This window comes from Pleurodeles waltl, chromosome 8 (assembly GCF_031143425.1).
Source record: "Pleurodeles waltl isolate 20211129_DDA chromosome 8, aPleWal1.hap1.20221129, whole genome shotgun sequence".
Taxonomy (NCBI): Eukaryota; Metazoa; Chordata; class Amphibia; order Caudata; family Salamandridae; genus Pleurodeles; species Pleurodeles waltl.
The window spans coordinates 359,695,733-359,723,174 of record NC_090447.1 but is presented as its reverse complement, the minus strand read 5'-3'; the positions used below and the strand labels follow the sequence as shown (position 1 = coordinate 359,723,174).

At 39.8% G+C, this 27,442-nt stretch overlaps 1 protein-coding gene across 4 annotated transcripts in view; it reads right to left on the bottom strand.

The window, feature by feature from the left end:
* RPGR (retinitis pigmentosa GTPase regulator) overlaps positions 1-27,442 on the bottom strand; it is a 427,988-nt gene that overhangs the window by 291,611 nt on the left and 108,935 nt on the right. For all 4 annotated transcript variants that reach the window (XM_069204238.1, XM_069204236.1, XM_069204234.1 and 1 more), the window contains exon 8: positions 18,144-18,299. In XM_069204238.1, the coding sequence (XP_069060339.1) occupies positions 18,144-18,299 (156 nt within the window). The remainder of the gene's footprint in view (positions 1-18,143; positions 18,300-27,442) is intronic.

Sequence of the window (27,442 nt, the reverse complement as noted above, 5' to 3'; positions counted from 1 at the left end):
TTAATAGGGTTCATGAAGAGCAAGGGCTTTAACATTTCAGGGAAAAAAGTGGAATATAAGGAAAGAAAAACTAAATAAAGTGAGTGCCAACATTTTAGAACCAGAAAAACGACAGCTGCCAAGATTCAGGCAACCCGAGATTAAAAATGGTAGGTTCAATCCATTACACCTCCAAAGAAACTGTGCTGTAGCATTCCGAGAAAATTGGAGGTGGTGGGCAACATACTGTGGGTAACCAAGGTACGAAACATAACCACACTTTATCCAGAAGGAGACCACTGCATTGACAACTGCGTTAAGAGGTTCAGCAGGCAATCAAGGAAAAACATCATATAGGAATCATAATCAGTAGAAAAAAGTGTCTAGAACTGTCCGAGTGTATCTCATGAAATGAGATCTTGATGGAGAGAAAGATTAAAACTGTTAGAGAACCAAGGAAGGCAGGCTATAAAATAGAGATCAGACAGAAGTGGACCCCACCCACAATTGTGACTTCTGCTTTTCTAAAGTTCAAACTCAAGCACTTGACAACCATCTGCCCAAAAATGGCTGACAACCATTCCCAGATGTACTGAGTGTAGAGAGTACAATAACTTGCCCCCCTATCATGCTCTGCCTATGGACTCACATAGTACATCACTCATGACATGTTAAATGGCATAACTGATGGCACTACTCATTATGCATAAAGTCAATCAATTGACCATAACCTAATTTAGCCAATAATGCATTTCTGCATCTTTATTCAATCCATTTTTTGTGGTACCCAGCCTCACTATTAGCTCGCTTTTGCTTCTCCTCAGAGCAAGTCCTTTGTTGCCACCTCAAGAGTACATTTTTATTTGTTCCAGTTCAAAGAAGAAGCCTTTGTGATTTGGGAGATGCAGCTTGTAATGTTCTGTAAGGGGAGGATCCACCTCTGATTTGTTAATGTTATGGTAATGTTCCAAAATTCAAATTTGTAAAGGTCTAATGGTGCTCACGACAGAGTTGGTTGCAGGGACATGTAATGATGTGGAAGATGTAGCTAGGATGTATTGTATACAGTCGTATGATGATGCTTAAATAGAATTCCCTCTTGCTCCTCATCTACCTCGGTAGGAAATCCAAACATAGCCAAACTTCTTTTAATGTTATAAGTTGCATGTTCAGAATATTGAGATCACTTTTGGGCTATATTTAAAGAATCTCAGTAATTTTGTCTATTTTCCAGTAGACGTTCGTACAATCAGCGCTATAAGTGTGCCTGGAGTATTGGGTTCTATTCTACAATAAACGTTCCAAGATGGCCAAACTTTTCCATGTTAAGATTGTAGGTTATATGGTTATAACATTGGGATTACTTTGGCCCTTCTTTGAGTATCTCTGCCCAATTCCAGAAGATTGGGTAGAGATACTCAAAGAAGGATCCTTCTTTAAGTATCTCTGTCCTTCTTTTTGCTCTCTGACCACATGTCCTAAATGAGTCATTACCCTGCATAATGGTCTTTTGTTGTATTCTCATATTCAGGTGACTATAGTGTTCCAGTCAATACTTTTTGCTTTAAGAAGTGGTATCTGTAATACAATTTATCTCCTGCGTGTCTCTGTAGGACTTACCATCTAATTGAACCACCTCTTGTGCGTCCTCATCCAGAATAATAGTCTTTTTGTATTTCCATATTCAGGTGACCATAGCATTTCATCTAATAATGTTCGTTAAAAAGATGGCCAAAATGGTATCTGCAAACAATCTATCTCCTGAGTTTTCTCCTGCAAGAGTTAACAGTTAACTATTAACATTTAACCCTTATCCTCTAATAGAACCACCCCAACACACTTTTTAGGTCAGTCGTCTAGGATTCTTTCCACAGACGTCCTTGGAGACCAGAGCATGTCAAATTTACATTGCAGCTTTTGGCTTTGCTGCCTTGACACTCTTGAATCTGAAAGGTAAGCAGGGCGTGGGGGCTATACTTTTCCCTTCTGATTTTCAGGATCTTTGTGTTAATCTAATGCTTTTGCATTTCTCTTTTCGTATAATTCGATATTACCCCCTACATACTGGAGGCCTGACTTTCTTCCCCATGTTCTGGACCGCAACTGCCCTCTTTTTCTCACAACTGGTTGCATTTTTTCCTAACTACACCTATTTTTTTTTAAAGACTGGGTCAACGCAGACCACTGCCTTGGTACTTTAAGCGTGGAATAATTATTATACCTTCCTTTACAGGATCACACTGGGTCAGTTTAGACTACTCTTTTGTTAACTTTGGATGTGGGAGTAATTGCCTAATATCTTTCTGTTATTTTTCTTGTAGACTACAGATTGAAGATTTGATTTAATACATTTGAGTGGTAGGCATTAAGCTCAAATTCCCTAAAACAAAATGTGCTTCAAATATCTTCTCCTGAAACCTTCCTTTTGCTTCACTGTCGGCTTCCCTGGAGGCATACGTGTCTATTATTGGGAACAATTACATGGTTCTTTCACAGTTTTGAGCTAAAAGGCGAAATACATCTATTTGCATGTGGATGTATTTTGATGCAACAAGTTTGATTGAATACATACACTAAAGGTTGATATTATCATGGATGCACACTGTAACTTGGCACTCAACTGTCCACTCATTGATATGAATAATATGACTGGTTTTCCTTTTTCAAAATATGTCTAATTTAAACCATTTTGATGTTTTCCCTTTCTGTTTCTGTGTATATTTGTTTTTTGTATGTTGTCTAATTATTTGTCAATTGTTCATTTGGACATTATACAAATTATGTTGGAAATAATAAATACGCATGCAATGTTGTGTATTACATTTGATGTTTAATACGTAATGCATTATATCATATCAGCCTTTCAACAGCCACAGGCATGCACGCCATAAAAGGCGAAACGTGTTGGCTTTAAATCATACGTAACATGGTGCATCATACCTGATGATTATATGAATAATAATAACATATCATATCTAAAGGGATGATTCATGGACGTTAATGTCTAGTTTCTATTTTGGAGTCTTGAATGTTATAGTACAAGGGTACAACGTATTTTACAACTACTTTATCATGCTGATCTTAGTTACCTGATGCTCGGGTGTCATTCTCTGATATCAGAAAACTAGACACATGGTGCTCGTATACTGAAGCAACTCTGCAGTCACTGTTCACTTAAATGCAAATTCTTCACTTGCCAGAAATGTTCTCGTTTGACTGTGTCATAATTTTCCTTTGTGTTTGAAATAGTGCATGAAAGACAAAGTAGAAGGGTACATTTTCCAAAAATACATTTAGTTAATTGTAGGTTGAGGTGTCATCTGCATAATTAGGAACACTTTCAGGTGATCCGAACGAATTTCATGGATGCATTCCTTTAATGTTTTATGCTAGCAGATGCTGTCTTTCGACATATAGTAGACATCAGCTGCACTTAAATCCCAGACTGTGCCATGTCCCCATAAACTGTCTGCTTATTAAGGTCTGGTGATGGAGTCTCAAATGAGGGGTGCATTAAGACGATCTGGCAGAGTCCCAACCTGTAAACGAAAAATCTGTCAGGCAATCGGCGGAGCAGTACATACACCATCTTGGAGATGGCAGTGTGTTGCTAACAAAGAAAAGAACGCCCATCTCGCGATTGTCCAACCACGTTGCCCGAGAAAACGTGATTTTTGTTTCTGAAAGTACATCACAACAGAACACTGCCATTAAACTGGGTGCCAAACACTCATCAGCAACCGGAACTGGGAGTTGCTCGCTACAAAGCAGCTCTGTGCTGGTTGTCCCAGTAGGGTTTGAACACCTTATTTATGACTGCACAAAAAAAAAAACATCTTTAATTTCAGACCCAAATTGCCTTTTGCTGTTTATAGCGACTACTTCGCCATTTGGAAGAGATATTGACGTAATAGTATTTATAGCTATTTGAGACAGACCCAAATTGCCTTGCTGTTTATAGCGACTACTTCACCACTTGGAAGAGATATTGACGAAATAGTATTTATAGATATTTGAGCCAGACCACAAATGAAAGAAGGCAAATTAATCTAACAGAATTTGTGAACTATATTCTTGAGCAGAAATAAAACAAAGTAAAGTACAACATCTTTTTTCTCCAGCTACATCCGTGTTTCCGTTTGACGCCACCACCGCCGCAAATGGATGTTATAAAGTCCCATTAATACAAACTGTGGAGTACAATGTGTACACAGGTCAGGGAGTGGAAAACGACTGCCAGACTCCGAAAACAAAATTACGAGCTCGCAATCCGAATTAATCAGTTCCACGCTTTTATAATACTCGAGGGTGGAAAATGCATTACAATTTACCCAAAGCGTCGATATAATGAGGTTCAGTAAGCACTCTACTGAGGTCAAATGTTGTTTGTCTCTTTTCTAAAATTGGTACCTCGAATGTTCATCTGATATTTTCGTTTTGCACCAACGCCCAAAGAGAAAAAGCATTGGTAATGCCAAAAGGCTAGGCTTATAACTGAAAGAGCCTCTTCAGTTACTGCTAAGTTTAATCAATTAATACCTCACCATACATGCACCCTATCAGTCATCTTTGCACTTATGCATCCATCCACCCACCCACCCACCAACTGATTCTTATGTTATCCAGTCACCCATCTACAATAATACAAACGCACTAACTCAGCAAGGATGGTAAGATACAACACAGAATAAAAGCAGAAAGAGAAAAATGCTACCATATATATCAGTATAATATTTATATAGCAGTGAGCAGCTTCCTTGGAATCTTACTGTGTATAGTGATTAATTACTGTATTTATTCTAAATGTGGATCGATGAAATTTGGAATGGTAAAACAATAATACACCATGGACAATAGCCTTAAAGATGGTCACCTGGTTTAGAAGCAATAGTCATATGGGATGCGTTGGGCTGAAAATGAAATGAGAAGTAAACGAGCGACCCAGTAGCAACGTCAAGGAAGCTTAGAGATCCAAAAATTAAAATATATATGCTTTTCACAATAAATAAATCGATCCTATTGCCATTGTCATACCTTTTCATAATAACAGATCAGGCCTATTGTATCTGAAGAATGGCATAATTGGCTTGTCCCCATAGCCAATTCAGGCTTACTGTATGGAGCATAAGCTTTCTAAAACGGTAAACCGTGTAATATAAGCACTTTTTAGATGAAGTTCAAAACTTCTTCTCAAGCAAATGCGGTAGTAAAGGGGATCAGAGTCCATCTTCTGTAGTGCTTTATAGAGTTCCTTTTCTGTTGCCCACATAAGGTATGGTGATTGGTACAAGATCAGGCTAGATCTAACACTTACCAGCTTTTATATTTTTAAAATATAAGTGTATTATCCGATTGTTAACAGCAAGTGGCTTTACAGCCAACACAGTCAAGGTTATGACGACTTGAGTGCTATGTACTGCAGGTAAAAACAACACACATTAGCCTGTACTGCAGGGTCATTCTGCTTTCTATGTATGAAGGGTTTAGAGAGTTGCTGTGAGTAGCTATGTTCCAGAACTGTAATTTATATCCGCATATGAAGTTGTAACATTTGTGCACTTACTACACAAAGAATCATAACAGTCATTTTACAAACCTATGAACACAATATATTTAGATGGATCCCTCTAAAATGATGCTCGATGATAAATAGGGATAAAGAAATATATGGCATACATTGCAACTTGTGAGCATTTGTGTTTGCTCACTACCCTACCTAAGACTCCAGTAAAGGTGACCACCATGCTCCAGGTAATTAGAGACACTGGTTGCAGTCTTGGACTTATGTGTGATAACCAAATGCATTCTTGTTGTTGTAGTCTTGTTTTGCTTTCACTGAACTAACTAGATTAGCACCTGAAATCAATGATTTGTAGTGAAAAGTTCAGGACTGGAAGGAATGTCCTTAATGACCTGGAGCGACGTGCTCACCCCATCTCCAATACCTCTCTCAGAAGTACAGATTTGAATACATGTTGATTAACTACATGCAACCTCATTTTCTAGAAGCGATTAGTTGTCCTTTATTGAGTTTAGTACTACATAAGTGCACTCTGACATAGCAAACATTACTTTGCTTAGCGTTAAGATGTAGCCCACAGAATGCCTACTGCTTGAGTAGCACCGGGAATGGTGGAAAAGAAATCCACTCTTCTGAAAACTGTTTTAGGGTACATCTGAAAGTGAATACTAGCATTAACAATAATTGATAAAAAGCAGGTTTGTGGACAGGCAGAACATCGGTAGCTTCCCCAGAAGGAGACTGTGATGAGCAAACTGGTCGAGGGCACAATGATGAAGATTATTTACCAGGAGTGTGGCACTGTCCCGACAGTATGCACTTTTTTTGAGGGGTTCTCATAATGTTCAAACTCATGAATCTTAGACAGTTTGCAAATATTCCTAATCTATCCAGGTAAAATTCCTACTTAAAAGTAAAGAAAACGGTTAGAAAAGAAAACAAGCATTTACAATGCAACGGGTCTCGCGTTTGCTCATGTTAGAGCTGATCGCGTTGTAAACTCCTAACCAGACTTTTCACCTATCGGGCAAAAGTGCATTTATGTACATAACCCGAAAAAGTGAAATTAACTATGTAAAGCGCTCGACTTCTGCCAAGCGAGATCGCGCTCGTAAATTAGAGAAAAAGAAGTCCACGAGCCCAATGGAAAACAGCGAGCCTCGCATGTTTTCTGTACTTGGTCGCTGTGCTCGAGGAGGGCTAGCTACCGGAAAAGGCATGACGTATGCGTGCCTTCGACTAATGAAAGCAAGCAGATTTTATTAGGCAAGCCCACGAACCAATAAAAAACACTGACGTGAAGTTGACAGGGCTCCGAGCCCTTTTCTAAATACTAAAGAGTCTCGCTGCGATACGCATGCGCGAGCGCATGCAACGCAGGCTCGACCCTAAAAAGGGAAACAGCGATCCTTCTTTTTGATGCAACTACAGGGAGTGCAGAATTATTAGGCAAATGAGTATTTTGACCACATCATCCTCTTTATGCATGTTGTCTTACTCCAAGCTGTATAGGCTCGAAAGCCTACTACCAATTAAGCATATTAGGTGATGTGCATCTCTGTAATGAGAAGGGGTGTGGTCTAATGACATCAACACCCTATATCAGCTGTGCATAATTATTAGGCAACTTCCTTTCCTTTGGCAAAATGGGTCAAAAGAAGGACTTGACAGGCTCAGAAAAGTCAAAAATAGTGAGATATCTTGCAGAGGGATGCAGCACTCTTAAAATTGCAAAGCTTCTGAAGCGTGATCATCGAACAATCAAGCGTTTCATTCAAAATAGTCAACAGGGTCGCAAGAAGCGTGTGGAAAAACCAAGGCGCAAAATAACTGCCCATGAACTGAGAAAAGTCAAGCGTGCAGCTGCCACGATGCCACTTGCCACCAGTTTGGCCATATTTCAGAGCTGCAACATCACTTGAGTGCCCAAAAGCACAAGGTGTGCAATACTCAGAGACATGGCCAAGGTAAGAAAGGCTGAAAGACGACCACCACTGAACAAGACACAAGCTGAAACGTCAAGACTGGGCCAAGAAATATCTCAAGACTGATTTTTCTAAGGTTTTATGGACTGATGAAATGAGAGTGAGTCTTGATGGGCCAGATGGATGGGCCCGTGGCTGGATTGGTAAAGGGCAGAGAGCTCCAGTCCGACTCAGACGCCAGCAAGGTGGAGGTGGAGTACTGGTTTGGGCTGGTATCATCAAAGATGAGCTTGTGGGGCCTTTTCGGGTTGAGGATGGAGTCAAGCTCAACTCCCAGTCCTACTGCCAGTTCCTGGAAGACACCTTCTTCAAGCAGTGGTACAGGAAGAAGTCTGCATCCTTCAAGAAAAACATGATTTTCATGCAGGACAATGCTCCATCACACGCGTCCAAGTACTCCACAGCGTGGCTGGCAAGAAAGGGTATAAAAGAAGGAAATCTAATGACATGGCCTCCTTGTTCACCTGATCTGAACCCCATTGAGAACCTGTGGTCCATCATCAAATGTGAGATTTACAAGGAGGGAAAACAGTACACCTCTCTGAACAGTGTCTGGGAGGCTGTGGTTGCTGCTGCACGCAATGTTGATGGTGAACAGATCAAAACACTGACAGAATCCATGGATGGCAGGCTTTTGAGTGTCCTTGCAAAGAAAGGTGGCTATATTGGTCACTGATTTGTTTTTGTTTTGTTTTTGAATGTCAGAAATGTATATTTGTGAATGTTGAGATGTTATATTGGTTTCACTGGTAATAATAAATAATTGAAATGGGTATATATTTTTCGTTTGTTAAGTTGCCTAATAATTATGCACAGTAATAGTCACCTGCACACACAGATATCCCCCTAACATAGCTAAAACTAAAAACAAACTAAAAACTACTTCCAAAAATATTCAGCTTTGATATTAATGAGTTTTTTGGGTTCATTGAGAACATGGTTGTTGTTCAATAATAAAATTAATCCTCAAAAATACAACTTGCCTAATAATTCTGCACTCCCTGTAGTACAATACAGCGATGTAATCACTGGAAGAACAGCAGAAAGGTTCCCAACATAGTGCTTCTCTGAGGCAGACTGGAGGGCCAAGGCAAAATGGAAGCCCACTTAGGACACTACCAGCATGCTGAACCCAGATTAAACCTGCAAGCACGGACATTAGATGGTGTAAAGGCCGCTTTGCTTGGGACTGCAAAAATCTTCGACCCAGGGTTTAGGCCACTTCTGCTTCCAGGTTCTGTAAATGTGAACATGTTAGATTGAAAGTTCTACAAATGCAATGTTTCCATTACCAAATATTAGATTCACTATTCTATTCTAAAACCATCTGGGCACTCAGAGGCCACAACTGATACATATATAACGAGCAGATGTCATTAAATTAATTCAATGGAGCAACATAGACTAACAAAAACATATAAAATGTTGTTCTTAAAAGGTGAGGTTTTTATAAGTATGCCTTAAAATGTTTGTTCATTATACACACAGATGCGATTTCTTCGAACATAAGCTCAAAAAACACCAATGACCTGATGATCAGGAAGAAAATAGCTGACATAGCTTCGCTTTGCATAGATGTTCCAGCCAAACTCGAGGGCCCACCGTTAACAAAAATCCAGAATATAAAGTAAATTTAAGCGAAAACGGACAAAAACTCGCCTGGCTTCCCACAAATACAACCGTGGGAAACAGGGAAAAAACACCACACAAGTAGCAAAGTAACCCTGCAGTGCAGGTTCGGACCACACACAGACGACGATTGGACAACACTAGTAATTGTGCTGGCTGACTTTAAATGCATTTTAGAAATATTGGAACGGTAACGAAGACCATACAGTATACAACCACAATGGATATTTAAGTAATTGAAATGGCGGACATAGTTCAAATAATAAGCAACGGCCCATTAGTTGATCATAGCGGGAAACATTCAAATAAATAATGAAAACAAGCAATGCTTTACAAGGGGAGGAAAAGGGCGAAACCGCTGTGTCACACTGCAAGAATCAAATGGGAAAAAGGGTAAACGAATGTACTGAGGTTTTCAAAAGAATAATAAAAACAGGTTTAGCGTTTAAAAAAGGAAAGAAAAAATGTAACAAAAGGTGGCAGAAACAACACAAGGTATATGTGTAGTTGCAACAGTGTATGGAAAAGAGAAGCAGGCACAACTGAGGACATCAGTAGAAATGTGAAATATAGTCAGTGAGCAATAGTGCTATGGACAAATTTGAAAAAACACAACTTGATGGATGTTTAGTTTTTATTCGTGAGTATTTGCAAAGTGCTCTAACCCTGGCAAATAGAGTCTGTTGGCCCTGTAAATGTGGGAACGAAAAGCTGAATTATTTAAAAGAGATGACCTACATGGTGAAAAGCCAAGCTTTTAGTCGTTTACTAAAGTTCAGTAGATCTGCATCTGAATGGATGTCATGAGAGAGAGTATTTATTTTATTTATGGGTATTTGCAAAGCCGCGCCCTCTCTGATGTCAGGTCAAGACAGGAATATGCCAGGCAGTACTACATTTATAACAATGAAGAATCAATTAAGGAACCAAGCATACGGTCTTGACGCTCCTATAATCTGTTTCAAGTCAGTTGGTTGAATCCAGACTGTAGATAATCGCATCAAGTATGACATTATGGTCTTAAAAGTGAGCTGATCGCAAATAATCAAGACATCTATACATGGCAGATACACAAGATTAAATCGCATGGGGCTGGCAAAAAAGGGTTGCTTAACAAAAAAGACTGGAGGAATCAGATGATTCTCAATTTCTTAGCTGTTACCAGCTGATTAAGGTAAATCCCGGAGGCTGATCTCATAGTCAGGAGTCCAACTTCGAGTAACACTAGTGGGTCTATGAAGAATTAAATTGACAACTGGCTAAGTAGAGGGAGTGGACCAGGCCTCAAAGTTAGCCATCATGCTGTCTTTGAGAACGAAAGTGAACCAATGGGACATAGACATAGTGATTCTGGTAGGTAGAATGGGAAGGTCTCATTTAAAATATACTGCCACAGTTTCACCATAAATACCTACGTCCTCCCACAATTTTATTATGACTGAATATGGGTGGAAAGCAAAGAAGGCCACCAAAGGCAGGCACGCGTAAGTAAGACAACATCGGCATGTGCCCGACAGGTTTTCAAATAAGTTGAAGGTAAAATTGTCAAAAATGCAGACTGGTAATACCCATTAGAACATAAAATGACCCCAAGGGAAACACTATGATCCATTTAGGTTTTGCTTTTACCACACTGTAATACGTAATGTAATGTGTTAAATGTACTAAAAGAAAATCCTTAACAGATCATAGCTATTCTCTTGGGGTAATTTTGTGTTGCTAATGCGTATATGACCCAACCTCTTTAGGTAGTCTGGGTAAACATTGTTCTGCTGAGGAGACTAGTGATACCCTTCAAATCTGTTCAAAGACACCCCAGAATAGGACACTAAACAGAATAGCCATCAATGAGAACTATAAAGGATCTTAGATACACAGATGATGATACTCAGTATAGGTGTGGACCAAGGCTTATGTACACAGCCAGAAACTAAAAACTGAAAAGCAAAGATGATAAATCAACGAAATTGCCCGAGTTACCTAAGAAACTCCAAACAAATGTGCATCTCAAGGAAGACTCAAGATTGCTAAGACCCGGCATGCTTCATTACACATTTAGGTGCAAACTATTTCTTGCAATGAGACGGCAAATAACCATCTAGAAAGACCAACAAAGGAAGTTACTCATGTTGGTAAAGTGTCAACTGGAGATAGCCAGACTGGAGTGTAAATCAAATGCTTGGTAAAGTTCTAGCCATGATCTCTTAAGTAAGAGTCAAAATTATGTGGGACAAACTTATCACAAAAGCATTGATAATCTGTGTTGGAATTAGTACAAACAGGAAAGCTCCCTAATAGACAGCTGTACTTTCAACACAGTGTGGAAACGAAATGAGATTGCAACAGCTAGGTCAGACATGTATAGGAGTACAATAGGCCAGGGTTCTGCAAAGTCGGTCCTGGAGAGCCAGGTCCATGCCAGATTTTTAGCATATCCACATTTAGAAACAAGATGTTTCAGAAATCTACAGTTTTCTAAATGTGGATATGCTAAAAATCTGGCATGGACCCGGCTCTCCAGGACGACTTTGCAGAACCCTGCAATAGGTTCATGCACCAAGCAGGTGTGATGATTAGGGCTGTCATACTGGGGTAAATGGAGATAGGAACATTGGCTCATAGAACATCACTGTCTGAGAAGCATTAACATGTGAAACAGATTTCCTTAAATTCTTGCAAGGAGAGGATGTAATGGAGTTCAAAAAAGTTCATCCTTCAAGGTCAAGAAAATATAGTCCTCTGTAATTAAGAAAACAAACCACTTTCAAATGATGGATGTTGCATCCATAAAGAACGAAATATCACATAGGACTGGAAGCATCCAAGTCAGCTGCAACATACATAGACAGAGGCTTGCTATGTATCCAATGATTGATGCCGCTCATCCAAAATAAAGCAGTATTCTAAGTATCTTTAAAATCTTTACCCAAGGCCGAAATAATACTATTGTTGACTTCCTGGAAACAATGAGAACTCCACTAAAAGGCAGGAGTTCACCAAGACAAATCTATCAACTACTGTGAGGAGCAAGATTTATATGTTTCATAGGCTAGTGGTCCAGAGAAGAAAACTTAAAAACTCATTTACTCATTTTTTTTTGGGAACTCAAAGAGCCATAGGAGCATTCACTCCTGAGTATGTTTCAACAAAATGAGACAATAAAGGAGTATTTGTTTGAGCTTTCTATGCAAACACAGGTTTCGTTTCAGTCAGTCCATACATTGGACCCTCCAAACTGAGAAGTCCCGAAACGTTTAAGAAGAGAACACCAGGATCTTCTGGATTATATATCTGGACCAGTAAATAAACAGATAATGCCCAATTTTTGGTAAAATCACAGTCCCATCTGTGTTGTACTCAACATAGGACAAAATGATCAATTTGAGTTCCCCAAATCGAATGAAGTGGGTCTAGAAATTCAAAATAGGACCAACATGAAAAGGAAACTTGTAGACAGAGGATGCCTCAATACATAGTTTCAAAATTATGAAGAAACCATATCAAGAAATACAATCTTGTACTCTGAAACAGAGGTAGGAACTACCTGAACTGAAAGACCTGTCTTGCATACTTTGAAAAACTTTTCGAAGAGTGTAGTCAATGGACATCAAAGGCTGGCAAAAGATTCCCATGCTTGGATCATATAAACCACCTACAAAATCATTCCTGGTTCTATGAGGGTTGTGTACCAATCAGAACTGAAGTAAATTACCAGCTGAAAAACAGCGCACTGAAAGAGAAATGGAAGTAAAAAATGGTTCATAACCACTTCCTAAATACAAAGAACCCTGAGTAGTGGAACCATGAATAGAAAGAACAAGAAACGGGAGTAGACAAAAGGCTCTCAACATTTCTTGCAAACTGTGTCAGAAAGGTTAAATCAGAGTGCAGTGGAAAGTGAATGTGAGATGTCATCAGAAGACTGTTACATACATTACAGAGCAACCACTGATCCATCAGGGATGTCCTTTGAAGTAAATTAATATGGGATGAAAGACGATATGGAAGACATCCCCAGTGCACAATAGCAAGACTCACTCAAATAACTAAAGACCTTGAAAATAACAAAGCTCCTGGCTCAAAATGTCTTCCCAAAATATATTCAAAAACAACATGCCCTGTAGGGCACACATATGAGAGGAGAGCTTCAAGTTATGCATTACCAATGTTACCTTTCATTCATTTGGGAATTAAATGAACAAAGTTAAACTCCCCTGTATATACAAAAAAACAGTTCAGGAGTTAAAATCCCATATTTCTATTAGCATAATAATTGCTACATTTTTATTTCTATTTCTAAAATGTTACTCAACCATCTCAGCAACTAGGTAAGACCTAAGGTGATACTTACATAATGTCAAAAATAATTTGGACCAGGACTAGGCACACTATCAGGCCCATTTACTAAGCACTTTGATCACAAATTACACAGAAAAGAAGAAGAACGGACAGCTATAAATAGCATTCCATATTTTATCTTCCACTTTGTGTTTTACATCAACATCCAGATTGTGGAAAAAGCTGACAAAAAGCACTATGAACAAACATAGGCTGGCACCAATATAAAAAGAACTAGGCAATGACACTCTGGACCAGATAAAGTTTGTCCTCCTGGGTAAACTGCTGCCAAAATTCAACCTACACAAGAGTATGAAGCAAGGATATCACATAATGATATCAAATGGCTCCAGGTCTGTTTCTTCTATACATCCAAAGGATATCCCAGACTACTGTATATCGATGTTTTAAGAGCAAGTTAACAACACTTGTTACTCTAAATCAAAATCCAACTGCATTGATCCTTTTGCACAGTAGAATCTTTTGCTGTACCTTATTGTCTTAATTTACCAACTGCAGCTGCACCATTCTATTTTTGCAAATTTTATTTAGAAGCCAGACAGACTCAAGACTCGTCGGTGAATACCCCGATTTAATTCTATAAGTACTAAATTTTGGGAGAGCTTTACACTTATGTAAGCATTGGGCCAACAACTTCTTTCAGTGATTTACAGGAGTGTATCTTGTCGCCTTTCTTGTTTATGTTATATAATAATCACCTTGAGCGCATCCTGGTTGATGGGGGAAGGGATACACCCCTGACTGGCATGCCTCCCATTCATCTGTAAGACACCATGTTCTGTTCAAATCTTCCACGTCAATCAAACCATATCTATTGTTTGATATGCCTAATCATCACTGTTTTTTGGCCCATTTTAGGTTGAATGTGATTATTTTTTTATTTTCTATTCTGTACAGAATGATCGATTTGAACTCTGTAACATCTAAATGTGACTACGTTTCCACCCAGGACACTTTGCACTTTGTTATGGTCTGCCCTTTCTATAAATCTTTGCTGAAGTTTGTTTTCCCTTCTTGGCTGATAAGCACTTTAATCAAGTGAGACCTGCATTTCTGTACTTATGTTCTTATCTGATGAGCATACCTGTTTCTTGTGGCTCAATTTTTATATGGTGCTGTTAGACTGTGGAAGCTTATAGGAAATGATTGATGTATTGCCTTTTTATTGTTATGTGTCTTTTTATTGTTGTCTTTTATGGTTTTACCTTGTTTAAAAATGAATATGGAATGAAACAAAATTACACATGACTGAGATCTGTTTTTCAGAGTTTTGCAAGCGTTCCAGAACCAAAATGTCTACAGAATATCAAGAAGGAATCACAAGACGGTGATATCTCAAGATATTAAGTCCGGACGGCTAATGCAGTGAGGAAGAGATTGCTGGATGATTGCTCCAAAAGAAGAGAAAAAAGAAAGGTAGAGAAGAAGCAGATAAGCTCCTCAGCATTCAGTGGCTGGGAATGCTTGAAGCATCACCAAATCACGTGCCTGTACTTGAAAGCTTTAGGATGCTATCTCTGCACAATCCTTGATCTTGAAGATGAGATCGAGAACATTTTGGTATATTTGCCATTCAAGAGGAGTAAAGATATATTTTCGTGCTGTCTGTTCTGGTGCTATCAATCCCAACACTGTGGGAGATTACCAGGGCTATATGGTGCTGCAAAGCTCATTGCCAAAGTCTACATCCAGTGGACAGAAAACCAGAGATTACCCCCTCCCCCTTCCCTTAGCTTCCTCACATAGAAGATGTGGTGGTATTATCTGTGTGAATCAACACTACTCTAGGTCTCACTAATGGAAGTAAGATTTTGGATGCTAGAAAGATAGCTTTTCGTTCAAGCTATTATGTGGCGAGACACATTTGATTTGTCTCACAAGACACTTTTGGTGTTTATTCTGCAGTGAGCCCCAAGCACATATTCTGTTGTGAGGCCGGTCAAAGGGACTTCCCACCAAAAGGTTGGGCGTACGTATCTACTATCAAATGGTTGGGATTAAGAATGGATGGTCTGGAACTGGCTGCACTGGTCACCCAGGACCTGTGTCCAGTGATCCTAGGGGTAAATTTTCACTGACCACTTATGGGCCTTAGTTTATCTCAGAAGGAAAGAAAGGTCATCTGGTTGGAGTCTAGAATTGTCAAGACAAACTGAATCCTCTTGGAGGACAACAATTATGATTTAGGGTAGTTCACTAAGAACCCCCAGACCGTACAATGTGTTGAGAATCAAAAAAGTGAGTCTCGCACAGAGTCTAGTTATAAACGAAATGATCGATAATAATAATAAAAAAGAGGTTAACTTAAAAAAAACCTGACTCAAGGATCATGAACAAAAGTCCAGTGATCCTCCAAGTGAAGTTTCAGGCACCACATGTGGTGAATGGCATGGGGTACAATTCCTATGCTAGATGCACTTAATCACAGACGTCTCTGGAACCATAGTCTCAAGTACCCAGGAAATAATCCATGCATGATTGATGGCTGTTAATTTTTCTCAGATGGGAATACCATCTTCTGGCTGAAGTCCAGAATCTCCCAGACAAACTGAACCCTCTTGGAATAATTAGGATTTAACGTAGTGCACTCAGTGAGAATACCCAGACTCTACAATGCCCTAAGAGTCAAGCCTCCAGCAGACTCCTTTCCATTGATGCTGCTCACATGAGACAATCATCTGAGCAGAAGTAGCAGTGAAATGTCCTTTGCAACAGGAAGGACACTGGCAGGGCCAAGAACTTCACAGAGGTGCCTTAAAAAGCATCTGGCTGTCCTTGGATTGTAATCAGGCTAAAGTTATTATTGATGTGAAGGGCCCACTTTAACTGATCAACAAAATAAACCACCTCAATGAACATTACAGACATATTTATTCTGCAAGACTTTCCTCAAATAATCCAGACCGCTGATATTTTATTATCAGCTCTCTTAGAGCTTTAAAAGAGCTTTACACTGAGTCTGGCTATAAAAGCACCTATTAATAATAAATACGAAGGAGGTTAACTTAAAATTCCTGATGAAAGGATTATAAAAAAATGTTAAACATGCTTTTGCAGATCATTAAGCAAACACTTATGGTCACCAGATGGCTTTTAACTACCACTTAAAAAAACTAAATAACAACAGTAGTCAGATTAGCATCACCAAAACAGTTCATGCCTCATTAAATATTCTTACTCAGCCAGCACCTCTAACTACAATACAGCCAGGATTCCTTGAAAATTGTGGCAACAAATTGTATTCTGTGACTATCAGCCAGGTTATCAGACAGGTAGAAGCACAGAAACATCCTTGGCAGATGATCAAAGTAGTTTGATGGATGTACTGGAAAGGGATGGAGCAGGTGAAAAGATCTCATTGGAGCTTCTGGGTGCTTTCAAAACTGTGGGCAATGGGGAGATTTAGGATTAAACACTCTGGCCAGGATTTCAAGAAAAACAAGGTATTGTCAGCTTCCTTCCTCAGTTATCACACAGGAGTTACCTTCTGAAAGGCCGCCTGTGACATTGTGTTTCGCAGGAATCTTGCCTTTCCTTTTCAGTTTCATTATTGTATGTGTGCACCCTCTCTATTAGTTCCTCAAGATGCAGTTTTTTTATTCTTATGTGGAGACGACACGGCAAATATTTCAAAACTCCCAGGCAATATGGACTCTGATTTGGATGATTTTCAATCAATTTAATGTGAATTACAGCGATAGATGAAAGTTAACTTGGCTAAACTTAAACAATGCCAATGAGTAGCAACTTCAATGCTCAGTGCTGCCTAGATACAAACTTATCAGAGCTTTCTAAGATCAACATTGTAGAGGTTCCACTTCATATTATTTTAGGATGTTTAAGTGAAGTACAACATTTCTGACTTTAGTCCACCTTGACAACTCAGCTGGCACACAAGAGCTGGGGCGACTGAAGGCAATTTGGACTAATGCGATGCTGTGTATGGAGGCTCTTTTGGCATTTTGTGTTGTGCCTTGAAATCTTTTGTACAGATAGTATTGTTAAGAATATCCCTAAGATTATGCATTGGAAACTTCTCAACAAACTTTATGGGCTTCCAGGAAAACAGTGTTAACATTCAAACTTCTAACTCTGACACACAGCACTTTACAGTAATGCATTGCTTTAAATAAATTGAACATTTTGCTTGCATAGGCTAATCTCATTTTTAAGAATTGCTGACAAAACATACAAGTTGTGGTAAAAATATATGTATTTTTTTTACTAAGCAGACATATGGGGGAATATCCTGCCAGGTAAAATTCTGAGAATTTCTCATTATCCTCCATTGTCTGAAGGATGAGGACTTTCTTAAGCAAAAAGAGAGGAATTCTACTTTTTTAGTTCTACATCACATGGATGTCATCCCTGACTCTTCAGAGCTATAGAAATGTTGTGGAACATAAGGTAATTTAGTAGCTTTAAGGTGATTTTCTGGCAGCCAATAGAAGGCTGTGTTTCACACTATGTTAACTTTCGGAAAAGGTGCCTGCAGTAAACCTGGCAACATGGAAGACTGTTGTTTTATTAGACAGGAGTAGGGATTTGTTCACCTTCCCCCTAAAACACATAATCAAATACATTAATAACTTTTAAAACTGAAATATGAAGGATAAATAAAATGTATATATGAGCAATTATACAGGTTTCAAATAAATGTGTGAACCTACCTGTTACTACAGCTGTATGGTTTTCACCACAGGCAATGGAACACACTTTATGCCTCTTCAGGGCATCAACAGTCTTTGGTTCAGAGGTTTCAAATATAAATGTGCCATGTCCTAGCTGCCCATACTGACCAAGGCCAAAAGTGCATACCTCATTCTCTAGAAACAGAAAGGTAAAAAGAAAGTAAGTACGAGGTGGATTTTGAAAACATGCAGAACTAAATTGTGACATAGAACATCTTCAGAAACTATAAATAATGTGTGTTTTTAATTGAATTGAAAAATAAGCAACATTACAGTAGTGAAAGGCAGTGGATAGACGATAGGCTGTATGCTTTTGTCTATATAATCAAAATTAGCAATTAGTAAAAAGTAATGTGGAAAAAGTATCATTCCAATAGATGTTTTGCATCCAAGGTCATAACTTTTTTGCAAAAAAGTAATATGTTTTATTTATAGTTGGGGGACCTCTGTCTGAAATATTTATTCAGGTTGGTGCATTGATGGGAAGATGTGCTCTGTTGGCATGGGCAATTCCATATAGAAGAAAATTTTTACAGCAAGCAAAACACTTATATTCTGATGTCAGGAGCAAAAGAGGAGGAGGGCTGCAAAGGACTGATGATGTTAAGTTGAATGTTGGGAGACTATTGGTGCTATGTTTGTCACATGAATTATAGTTATGTTTTGAACTTTGCCTTAGGCGTATGGGATGGGGAAATTTGGCATTTTAGAAGTGAGAGTTGTACTTAAAGGTTTGGTTTTCTCAGTACTAACGTTTAGTCAATAACCAAAAGCATTTGTGACATTTTCATATTTTTAGACAGAGTGGTAATACCCTATTAGTATTATAAGAAATGAATTTTTAATCCTGAAACATGTTAAACTATTCAGATGATCAGTCTACAAAACAAGATACTACATTTCATAAATTCAGTTTAGTAACACTGGCAAATGCATGCTGATACATTCTCATGCGAGCACACTATTCATTCCCTCAGAATTTCCAGAGTTGCTACTTGATGCATATCTGATTGGTTAAAAGGGTTGTAATGCAACTCTCTATTTGTGGCAAGGGCATTGATTTCAAACACGTTTAAGTAATCATTTGAAATTAACAAGCCTTTGCTTTAAAATACATTTTTATGAATCACCAGATTTGCTCTCCTCCACTCTAGATGGATGGTGAGAAGTTAAAGATTCTCTTTGAGCTCATCAGAGTAAGAAAATGATAGTTTCAAAGACCTATGATCAAGTCAGAGTCGAAGGTAGCACCTCAAAGGCTAAAATAGGAAAATAAAACTAGAGCAGGTACATACTTTGAACATCACCTAAACCTATATAGTTCAAGAAGTTGTTGATCTGGTGCACCTTGAGAGAATATATGCTTCTGCTGTCATAAAGAGGTCTTAGATTATGATTTATCAAGTGTTAAAGCGAAGAAGGGGAGGACTAAGGAAAAATGTAAATGTGATTGTTTATTGACCAGGATTGAGATCCTCTTGCAACTTTTATTTGCCTACACAAAGTATAATATTCAGTTTAGAAATAATACTAAACCAATTTTAAAGATATGCCCAATACATACTCTGCTCTGACATTTTACTTGTTTTTAGAAAATAATGGTGAACCATATGTATCACTAAAGACCATAGCACATGTATCTGAGGTTTATGCAGACGAAAAGTACTAGGAAGGTTAAATGGAGACTTGATCACATAGATATCTGCATGACTGGCATATTTTTCGACCAAGAAGGAATTAGGCCATGATCCACAACATATTCAATTAACACAGAAGAGTAGAGGTCATAGGTGGTTCCAGGTTTTGGTGGTCCTCATTTGCCGAGGTATCGTCCAGGAAAAGAAAACAATGCCACAATGACTTCTCCGACTATACATCTTCGATACTATAGGTACATGCACAGACACCTAAATGATGTGTACCTGTCCTTTATTATGATCCCCAAGGTATGAAATGGTGAAACATATTACGAACATACTCCAGTGCACAGTGCAAATGTAGTTTGTAGCTCTTCTGGAACATTGTATTATCTAGTTTGCATTCTTCTGAGATATGTTTTCTCAGTGACCGTCAGAAATGACTTCATCATCTGTTGTAGGATGTAATGCCAACACTGGTCATGGTAGTTAAGTCAAGCCATTCTGTCAGAGTATGCAATTTTTAATGAGTTTTGTGTGCCTGGTATGATTACCATTACAAGACCGCATAGACCGAGTGGTGTTGGGGCAGGGTCTTCAGCAAGCATTGGCCAAATCAGGGTGTTTTCCGTGTAAGTACAGAAAATGAGCTTACACAATTGTTTATATAAGTAATAAGTCCTGTGAGGATTGTTTTTGCTATCTGACGAATTTTAAAATATTTCTAATCAACTTAACTGAGCAATGTACGGGTTGAAGAGAAACAACTAAAATATTGTGCCTCAAAAATTGTCCTGGAATCAATATTAGAGTTCAAGTGAAATGCAGCTGTATAAGAAAGGATGACAAATGTATTATTTTAAAATGAGTTTCTGCCCTGGTACCCCCTGGAAATAAGTAGCAATTTACATGCCCATGACCTCAGCTGAAGTCAAATTCGATTAGCCCCAAAAAATTGAATATTTTAGGATACATGAAACATGTATTTGATTCCCACAGTAGTAGAATCTGTATTGATATTATGCAGCTGAAAGAGAAGTTGACCATTTACATGATGACTTGGCTGAGGTTCTACGCCACCTTCAAAGCATAGCATTTTGCTGTTTGTACATCAAGTTGATTTAATGCAATACTAACACGATCCAAATTTGCTGTTCCGGGCTCTTATCTAAACCCACCCAAAGATTATTAAACACTTTAGAAGTCTAAGCAGTGGGAGCTGTTTTCTCATATTGCAGCATTCAATACCTAACAGCGGGGTACACAAAATACTTCAATTTTTACAATGAGATCTGTTATTGCAGACATAGGACATTGATGCTCTGGTTATAGAAACTAACTATAGAAACCTCAACACCAAATGTTAAGATTGTTTTTTTTTTGTGAACCGGTTAGTTTAAGTAATTCATTTCTCTCAACAGAAGTTCCTCAACAATCTGCAATACCATGCACATCAGAAAAGGAAAATGTTAATTAATCTGGAAGTATCATGTAGTGCTGTAGATTCACATGTGCAGCATACATTTGCTATCTACTATTGGACTCGGATGTTTGCACATGCATGGGTGTGAAAACCTGGAAGCGAAGTGTTGGCATTTTGCATTTTTATGGGTGGCAAACAGATCTATATGTTGAGTGGCCCACTGTTTGGAAATACAACTGTAGGAGTTGGGGATTAATTTCCCAGTCGTGTACCTGTTGTTGCATCCTGAAGAGCAGCCCAAAAAATTGTTGTTGATAAAGGGAAGATGCACCGACATGACGTAAATATTGTGGAGGACTGCCCAATTACAAATCTCTATAGCCAACTGACATAGCTGACCAAACTTTTAGATCCATGTGGCTAGCTAATAGCTCTAGGCTGACAATGTTGTTGAGATGGTGTCATCCCCTGGTCAGTCAGGTTCTTAAGGTGTGCGCCTCACCTTTTGAAAGAGGCATCTGCGGTGACAGTCACCTCTGGTACTAGATCTGTAAAACAAACTCTGCTGCTCCACCACTGCAGAGTGGCTGGCCTGAATTTGCACCAACACTAGACCTTACCAGTGATCTTCATGCTTGAGACCAGTGATCTGCAAGACACTGTTGCATGGGATGCATATGGAGCCCTACATACTTAACAATGGCGATGCAAGACCCCATCATCCCTAGAAGACCATGACAGTTATCATTGAGAGCTGCCGATTGGACTGAAAAAGAGTTCTCAAATGCTGAAAGCTTTGACTCTGCTGATTGGGATAGGGCTCCCCATAGTGGAATCCAAGATTGACCCTAGGAAGGGTTGTATCTTGAGAGACTGTAGATGAGACGAGGCAACTTTTATGGTGAATCCTAGCTGGTGGAGCAGGGACACTGCAGTTTGAGTGTGAGCAAGACGCTGCAGCTTGCTCCTACTCCTGATCAGCCAATCGTCAAGGTAGGAAAAGACGTGAATGCCTAACCTTTGCAAATGCACAGCTACCAGTTCTAGGCACTTTTTGGCTCTGAAAGGAAAATCTTTGAATTGGTATTACTAACCATAAAAAGAAGATTTGGTTGATGAGCATGATGGTTGTATGTGCAAACAGGCCTCCTTGAGATCGAGCACTGCCCACTAATCTCCCTATTGGAGGAGGGGGATAATGTCTTCTAGCATTAGTATGCGGAAATATTCTGATAAAGTTTAACGCTTGAGTAGCCTCAAGTAAAGGATAGCTCGGACAGATCCACATGTTTTGGGAATTAGAATATAGAGGGAGTAAATTACCTTGTTTTTGGGAAGGCACTTTCTCTATGGAACCCTGCAGGAGGGTGATCACCCTCTCTTAAAAAAGCAACATATGTTCTGTGCTTAGAGTGTGTGAATGAGTAGGGATGGTGGGAGGGGTTGTGCATAGTACTAGGAAATAGCCATGTTGGGTGATTGCTAAGACCCACTTGTCGGTAATTGTATCTTGAATAGACTGCTGCTGCCTCTGATAAGGGTGTGGTGAAAGTGTGGTTTGGTGAGATGGTTTGACTTTGGTCCCATTTGGGCTGGTGTTATTAAAAAGAGTCCCTGAATGTAGTGGCCTAAAGGCTCCCATTGATTTGGCTGTCTCTGTAACTGTTTTAGTATTTTCAAGCATCTCATCAATCTGAGGCCCTAAAAGATGCTTCCCATGAAATGTAAGCTTTAGAACATCCTCTTGAACATAAGGCTCTAACCTGGAGATACATAGCCCAGCATGCCTTCTAAGCAACATGCTTGTGTTGAGGCACCTAGGTGCAGTGTTTGTATTAGCTAAGGCACAACAGATGTTATTGTTAGATATCACCTTGGAATTCGCTACTAACTCATCCCCACACTTACTACACTGCTCTGGGAGATGCTAAAGTGGCTCTTGCATCTCCTCCTATTGTGCCCTGTCGTACAGTGAAAGGATCACCACAGATTTAGCTCTTCTCCAATGAGTAACTGCTCCACCAGCCACCTTTTTACCAGCCGCACCAGTGCCTTGTGCAGAAGCATGCTTACGGGCTGTGTGGAAGACAGTGAAAGTCAGGTGTAATCTGCCCCTAATATAGATTGGGTCATTAAAGGAGGGTTTGCATTTCCTCTTTACCCTTGGAGTTAACAACTCTCACTCTGACAGGTTCTTTAAAATTGTCAGGCGCAGACTTTAATAAGTTCTTAAATGAGGCACTGCACCCTACACTAAGTTTTAGAGAGCGTCTGTAGAAGGAAATCATTCTCCTCCTGCATGATGCATACAGCCACCTTGTGGTACATTGTGATATACTGCAGTGTCAACCAGGGGGTGAGGTTCTTACTGGGTAGGGTTCTATGTTGGGTTCCCCTGAGGTAATTACTATCATAATTATTCAAAGATTCATCATAGGGATCACAAGGACTATAGTGGCCACCAGGGTCTGAGTTAGACACTGGAGACGCCCTCATGGCAACACTGGTAGAAGCACTGGAGGTTTTCTGTATGCGCAAGATGATGGTGGAGGCTGAGGTGGAAGCAGTGCTGATGGTGGAATTTGTGGCTGAGGAAGTGGCCTTGTAGCCCTGTACTTGTGTGTTTTTAGCACCAGTTCTAAACATAGCCCAAAGCTCCCCATCAAAGGCTAGTCTCCTCTTACATGGAAGAAGATCTAGCACTGTTTGTGCAGGTGTCTTTGCCGGCATTTTGCATGTAACTGGATGGATAAAAAGGCGTTTTAGTCTTGCATCCAGTTCTAGTTAGAGTCTTTAAAGAACAGGTGCCATAATGTCCTCCTCTGCCGGCTTTGGGGGCTTGTCTTTTCCCTTCAGGGTTAAGATGTGTCTTGGCGCTGTTGAAGGATTCGGTGTCCATAGGGCTTTTGCACCTATGCCAAAGGAGTCTTTGGTGCCTGCATCTAAAAGGACTGATGGCGCTCAGTGCCTCTGGGATGGTTCGAGCATGAAAGAACTGGGGGTTGATGCTCTTTGCGGTTCATGACCTGCCTTGTCTCGGCTTTCCTGCTCAGGGCTCAAAACCAGACTCCCTTGAGAGAGATTCTTTAATTCAGCATTGGCCTTTATCGGTGGCCGTGGCTTGGAGCTATGGGTTTTCAGGAGCCAAAGGCATACTCATGGCACAAGGAGTTGTCTTGATGCCCTTCGAGTCCTTGACGCCAGGTAGATGTTCTCCATTTGCACGTCCACTGCCTCAATGAAAGATACCATCTAAGCACTGTGTGGTGGTTGCGCCAAAGGGAGACTCGAGGGGCCTGACTCTTGCTGTTTGTCGAGGCTGAGAGGGTCTTCTTCACCGAAGATTTTCAAGGTCTCAGAAGTGCTCTGCTGGTACAATTTCTGGTGTACCCTGCACTGTTCCCTTTGATAGCTAAGGGTCTCCTTGGACTTGAGGGTGAGACACATGAGACAAAATGTGTCGTTGGGCAACAGGCACAAATTAAACACTTGATCAGGATCCTCCACAGGTACTTGGAGTGGCAGTATGGGCAATTCTGAAACGGTGTCTGTTATATCACCCTAGCAGCATTCTCCAACGAGACGGACTGAATGTGGTTCTCAGTCCTGAAGGGGCGCAAGGGGCTGTACACCAGGGGACATCAACAAAGATCTTTCAATGATGTTTCAACCTTTAATGTGACAGTGACACCAGTGTGTAGATAAAACCAATGCTCATGGATTGCAAAGGATTCCAAACAGGCCCAATGAAAAACGTGTTAGAAACACATATCTCTCTAAACCACCTCAGTGTATGTCCAGACCCGATGAAGGACAAACATCTAATATGGAGTCAGTGCCCATGTACCGGAGTCAACCCATATCCCGTGCCTTGAAAGACTTTGTTGAACAAAAACAACTTATAAACATTCAAGCTCAACAAGAGATGGTAGGAGTATGTTAAGCATGTGCGTCTGCAGCAACACTCTGAATAATGATTTTCATTCTGTATTTCTTTGCTAACTCTTATTTTGAGAGCCTATTAAGAGAATAAAACACTCTTAATTTTGTGAAAGAAGAGTGCATATTGAATATTTTTGCGGGATGTATCAAAATAGAATGAACAATCGTAATTAATGATTTTCTTTGGCTGTAAAGGGCCTAAATGCTCCAAGGTGCAAGTGCACCATATAAAATGTCAAATAAATAAATAAATGAAAATAAGCTGAGTTTGTGTCAATGAAACAGACTATACCACTGTGAAAGGATTTTGCAGATCTGACACTGTAAAGCATGCACGTGAGATTAGAGCAGGATGTTTAGTTTGTGGCACAGTTTTGATAACAACTGACGTGGATGAAGTTGTATAGATTTTCAAGTTTTGGTAGCAAGTATGGGCTGTGGAATGGGATGGATGATGGAGATTGCATGCTACCTACTCTAAATAACCCCTTAACAGGCTGTAGACTTTCCCTAGTGATTGCTAGTGATAGAGGTCAGAAGCCATAAAAATGTCACCGGAAGGTGTTGGTGATACAAAACTTAATGTCAGGTCACGGGCGAAATCATAATCCACCCAATTAACCAGGAGGAAGTGTGTAGGCGGTTCTTAGAAAGAAAAGGAAGCTATTGATTCAAATGATCTGCACGAATTCAAGAACCTATAAAAGTTGACAGAAGTAAAAAAAATGGGGTTTCTAACATGGCAGCTAAGACAAAATGAACAATTTCTAGAGCTGAGAGTAGGTCTAGATCTTGAAGCCAGAGGAAGTTTTGGAACTGGCAGTTTGACTTTGAGAGATGCAAAGCATTTCATTCATGCTCATTTATATAGCATTCTAAGACCTGCCTGTGGCTCAGGCCACATATATCCAACTTTCTAAAAAGGAGATCGCAATTTAGAACATAAAGCAGTGACAAGTAACTGCAGCTGGAGGACAAACGGTTCGCACAACACAGGAAGATAAAATCGGGTGCTTATGAGCCTCATCCTCCCACTGCAATGATATGTAGCCACGGGAATCAAGGTACGCAAGCATCCCAAGACCACTTTTGACTGTTTTTGTGAGCAGCCAGTTTCAGCAATTAGCTATGGGTTTGAGAAGCTGGAGGAGCAGATACGACCAAAGTCCACTTTGGGAAAGTGTTGGAAAGCTGTTAGTTACAGCTTTCATTGAGCAGGGCATTGGGTGAGGGAAACGGTCGTTGAAAACCAAAGCACCCAAGGCCAATAGTACATTGATCTGCAGTAACCTTAAGTTAAAAGTTAGGATCTTGCTGAAATGGCACAGTTCAGTGCCAGAAGCATGAGTTTGGCTAAAGATGAACATTAGCTCATCATTACCTACGGAGCCAGCAGGTTACTGTCGGTTTGAGGCAGTCAAAAGGGACCATTCGATAAAAAGCTGTGAAAGTTACCCCAAAACACACGTCAGGATTACCTGGAAAAGCAACAGCTGGTATGTGGTCACAGAACTGCAATTCTGAGTGCTTGTGAATTTCACCCGACAGCAGTACGAGCTAATGGTAAACTAAAGTGGGCCACAGACTGCAAGGAGTTAGTAAGGGTGGTGATGGAATCTAAGGTGAAACAGGTAAGGACTGGGGCCACCAGAAAAGTGATGCAAGTATGTTGTGTACATGCTACAATCTTAGGTCAATGCCAGATATGGCTGTTAGATGTTGAAACACTTAGATGTTTAAAGGAGCTAGCTTATATAAACATGTGATTATATAAGAGATGAAGATAATTCTAGATTTTTAGAAAATGAGAAGAAACTGCTTCTGAATTTCTTTTCTTTTTTTTTTTTTTTTTTTTAAAGATGGAAGTGTCTGCACCACCTGGGTGCCTGGCCCTTCCCAAATAAGACAGTGACCATGGAGGGAGGACTGGATGAGTGGGTGGGGGGTGACACAACTGGGAATTTGGGGGGATGGGGAAGGAGGAGCAGCACACAAGAAAAAAGAAACATAGGGTTTGGGGTGAGAAGCACGCCAGCAAGAAAGCAACAAAGAGTGTGGGAGTGGGAGGAAGTTTAATGGGGCAAAACACACAAGAGAGCTTGTAACATAAGGGAGACAGAAGCGTGGGGCATGGAGGCAAATATGTGGCAGGGGAGGAGCACACAACGGAGCAAGCTAGAAAACAAAAGCTCTCTCAAGAAGTGGTTAACCCAAAAGAATAAAACAGTTCTCTATAAGTGAACAGTGGAATGATAGAAGCCAGCCAGAGAGACGAT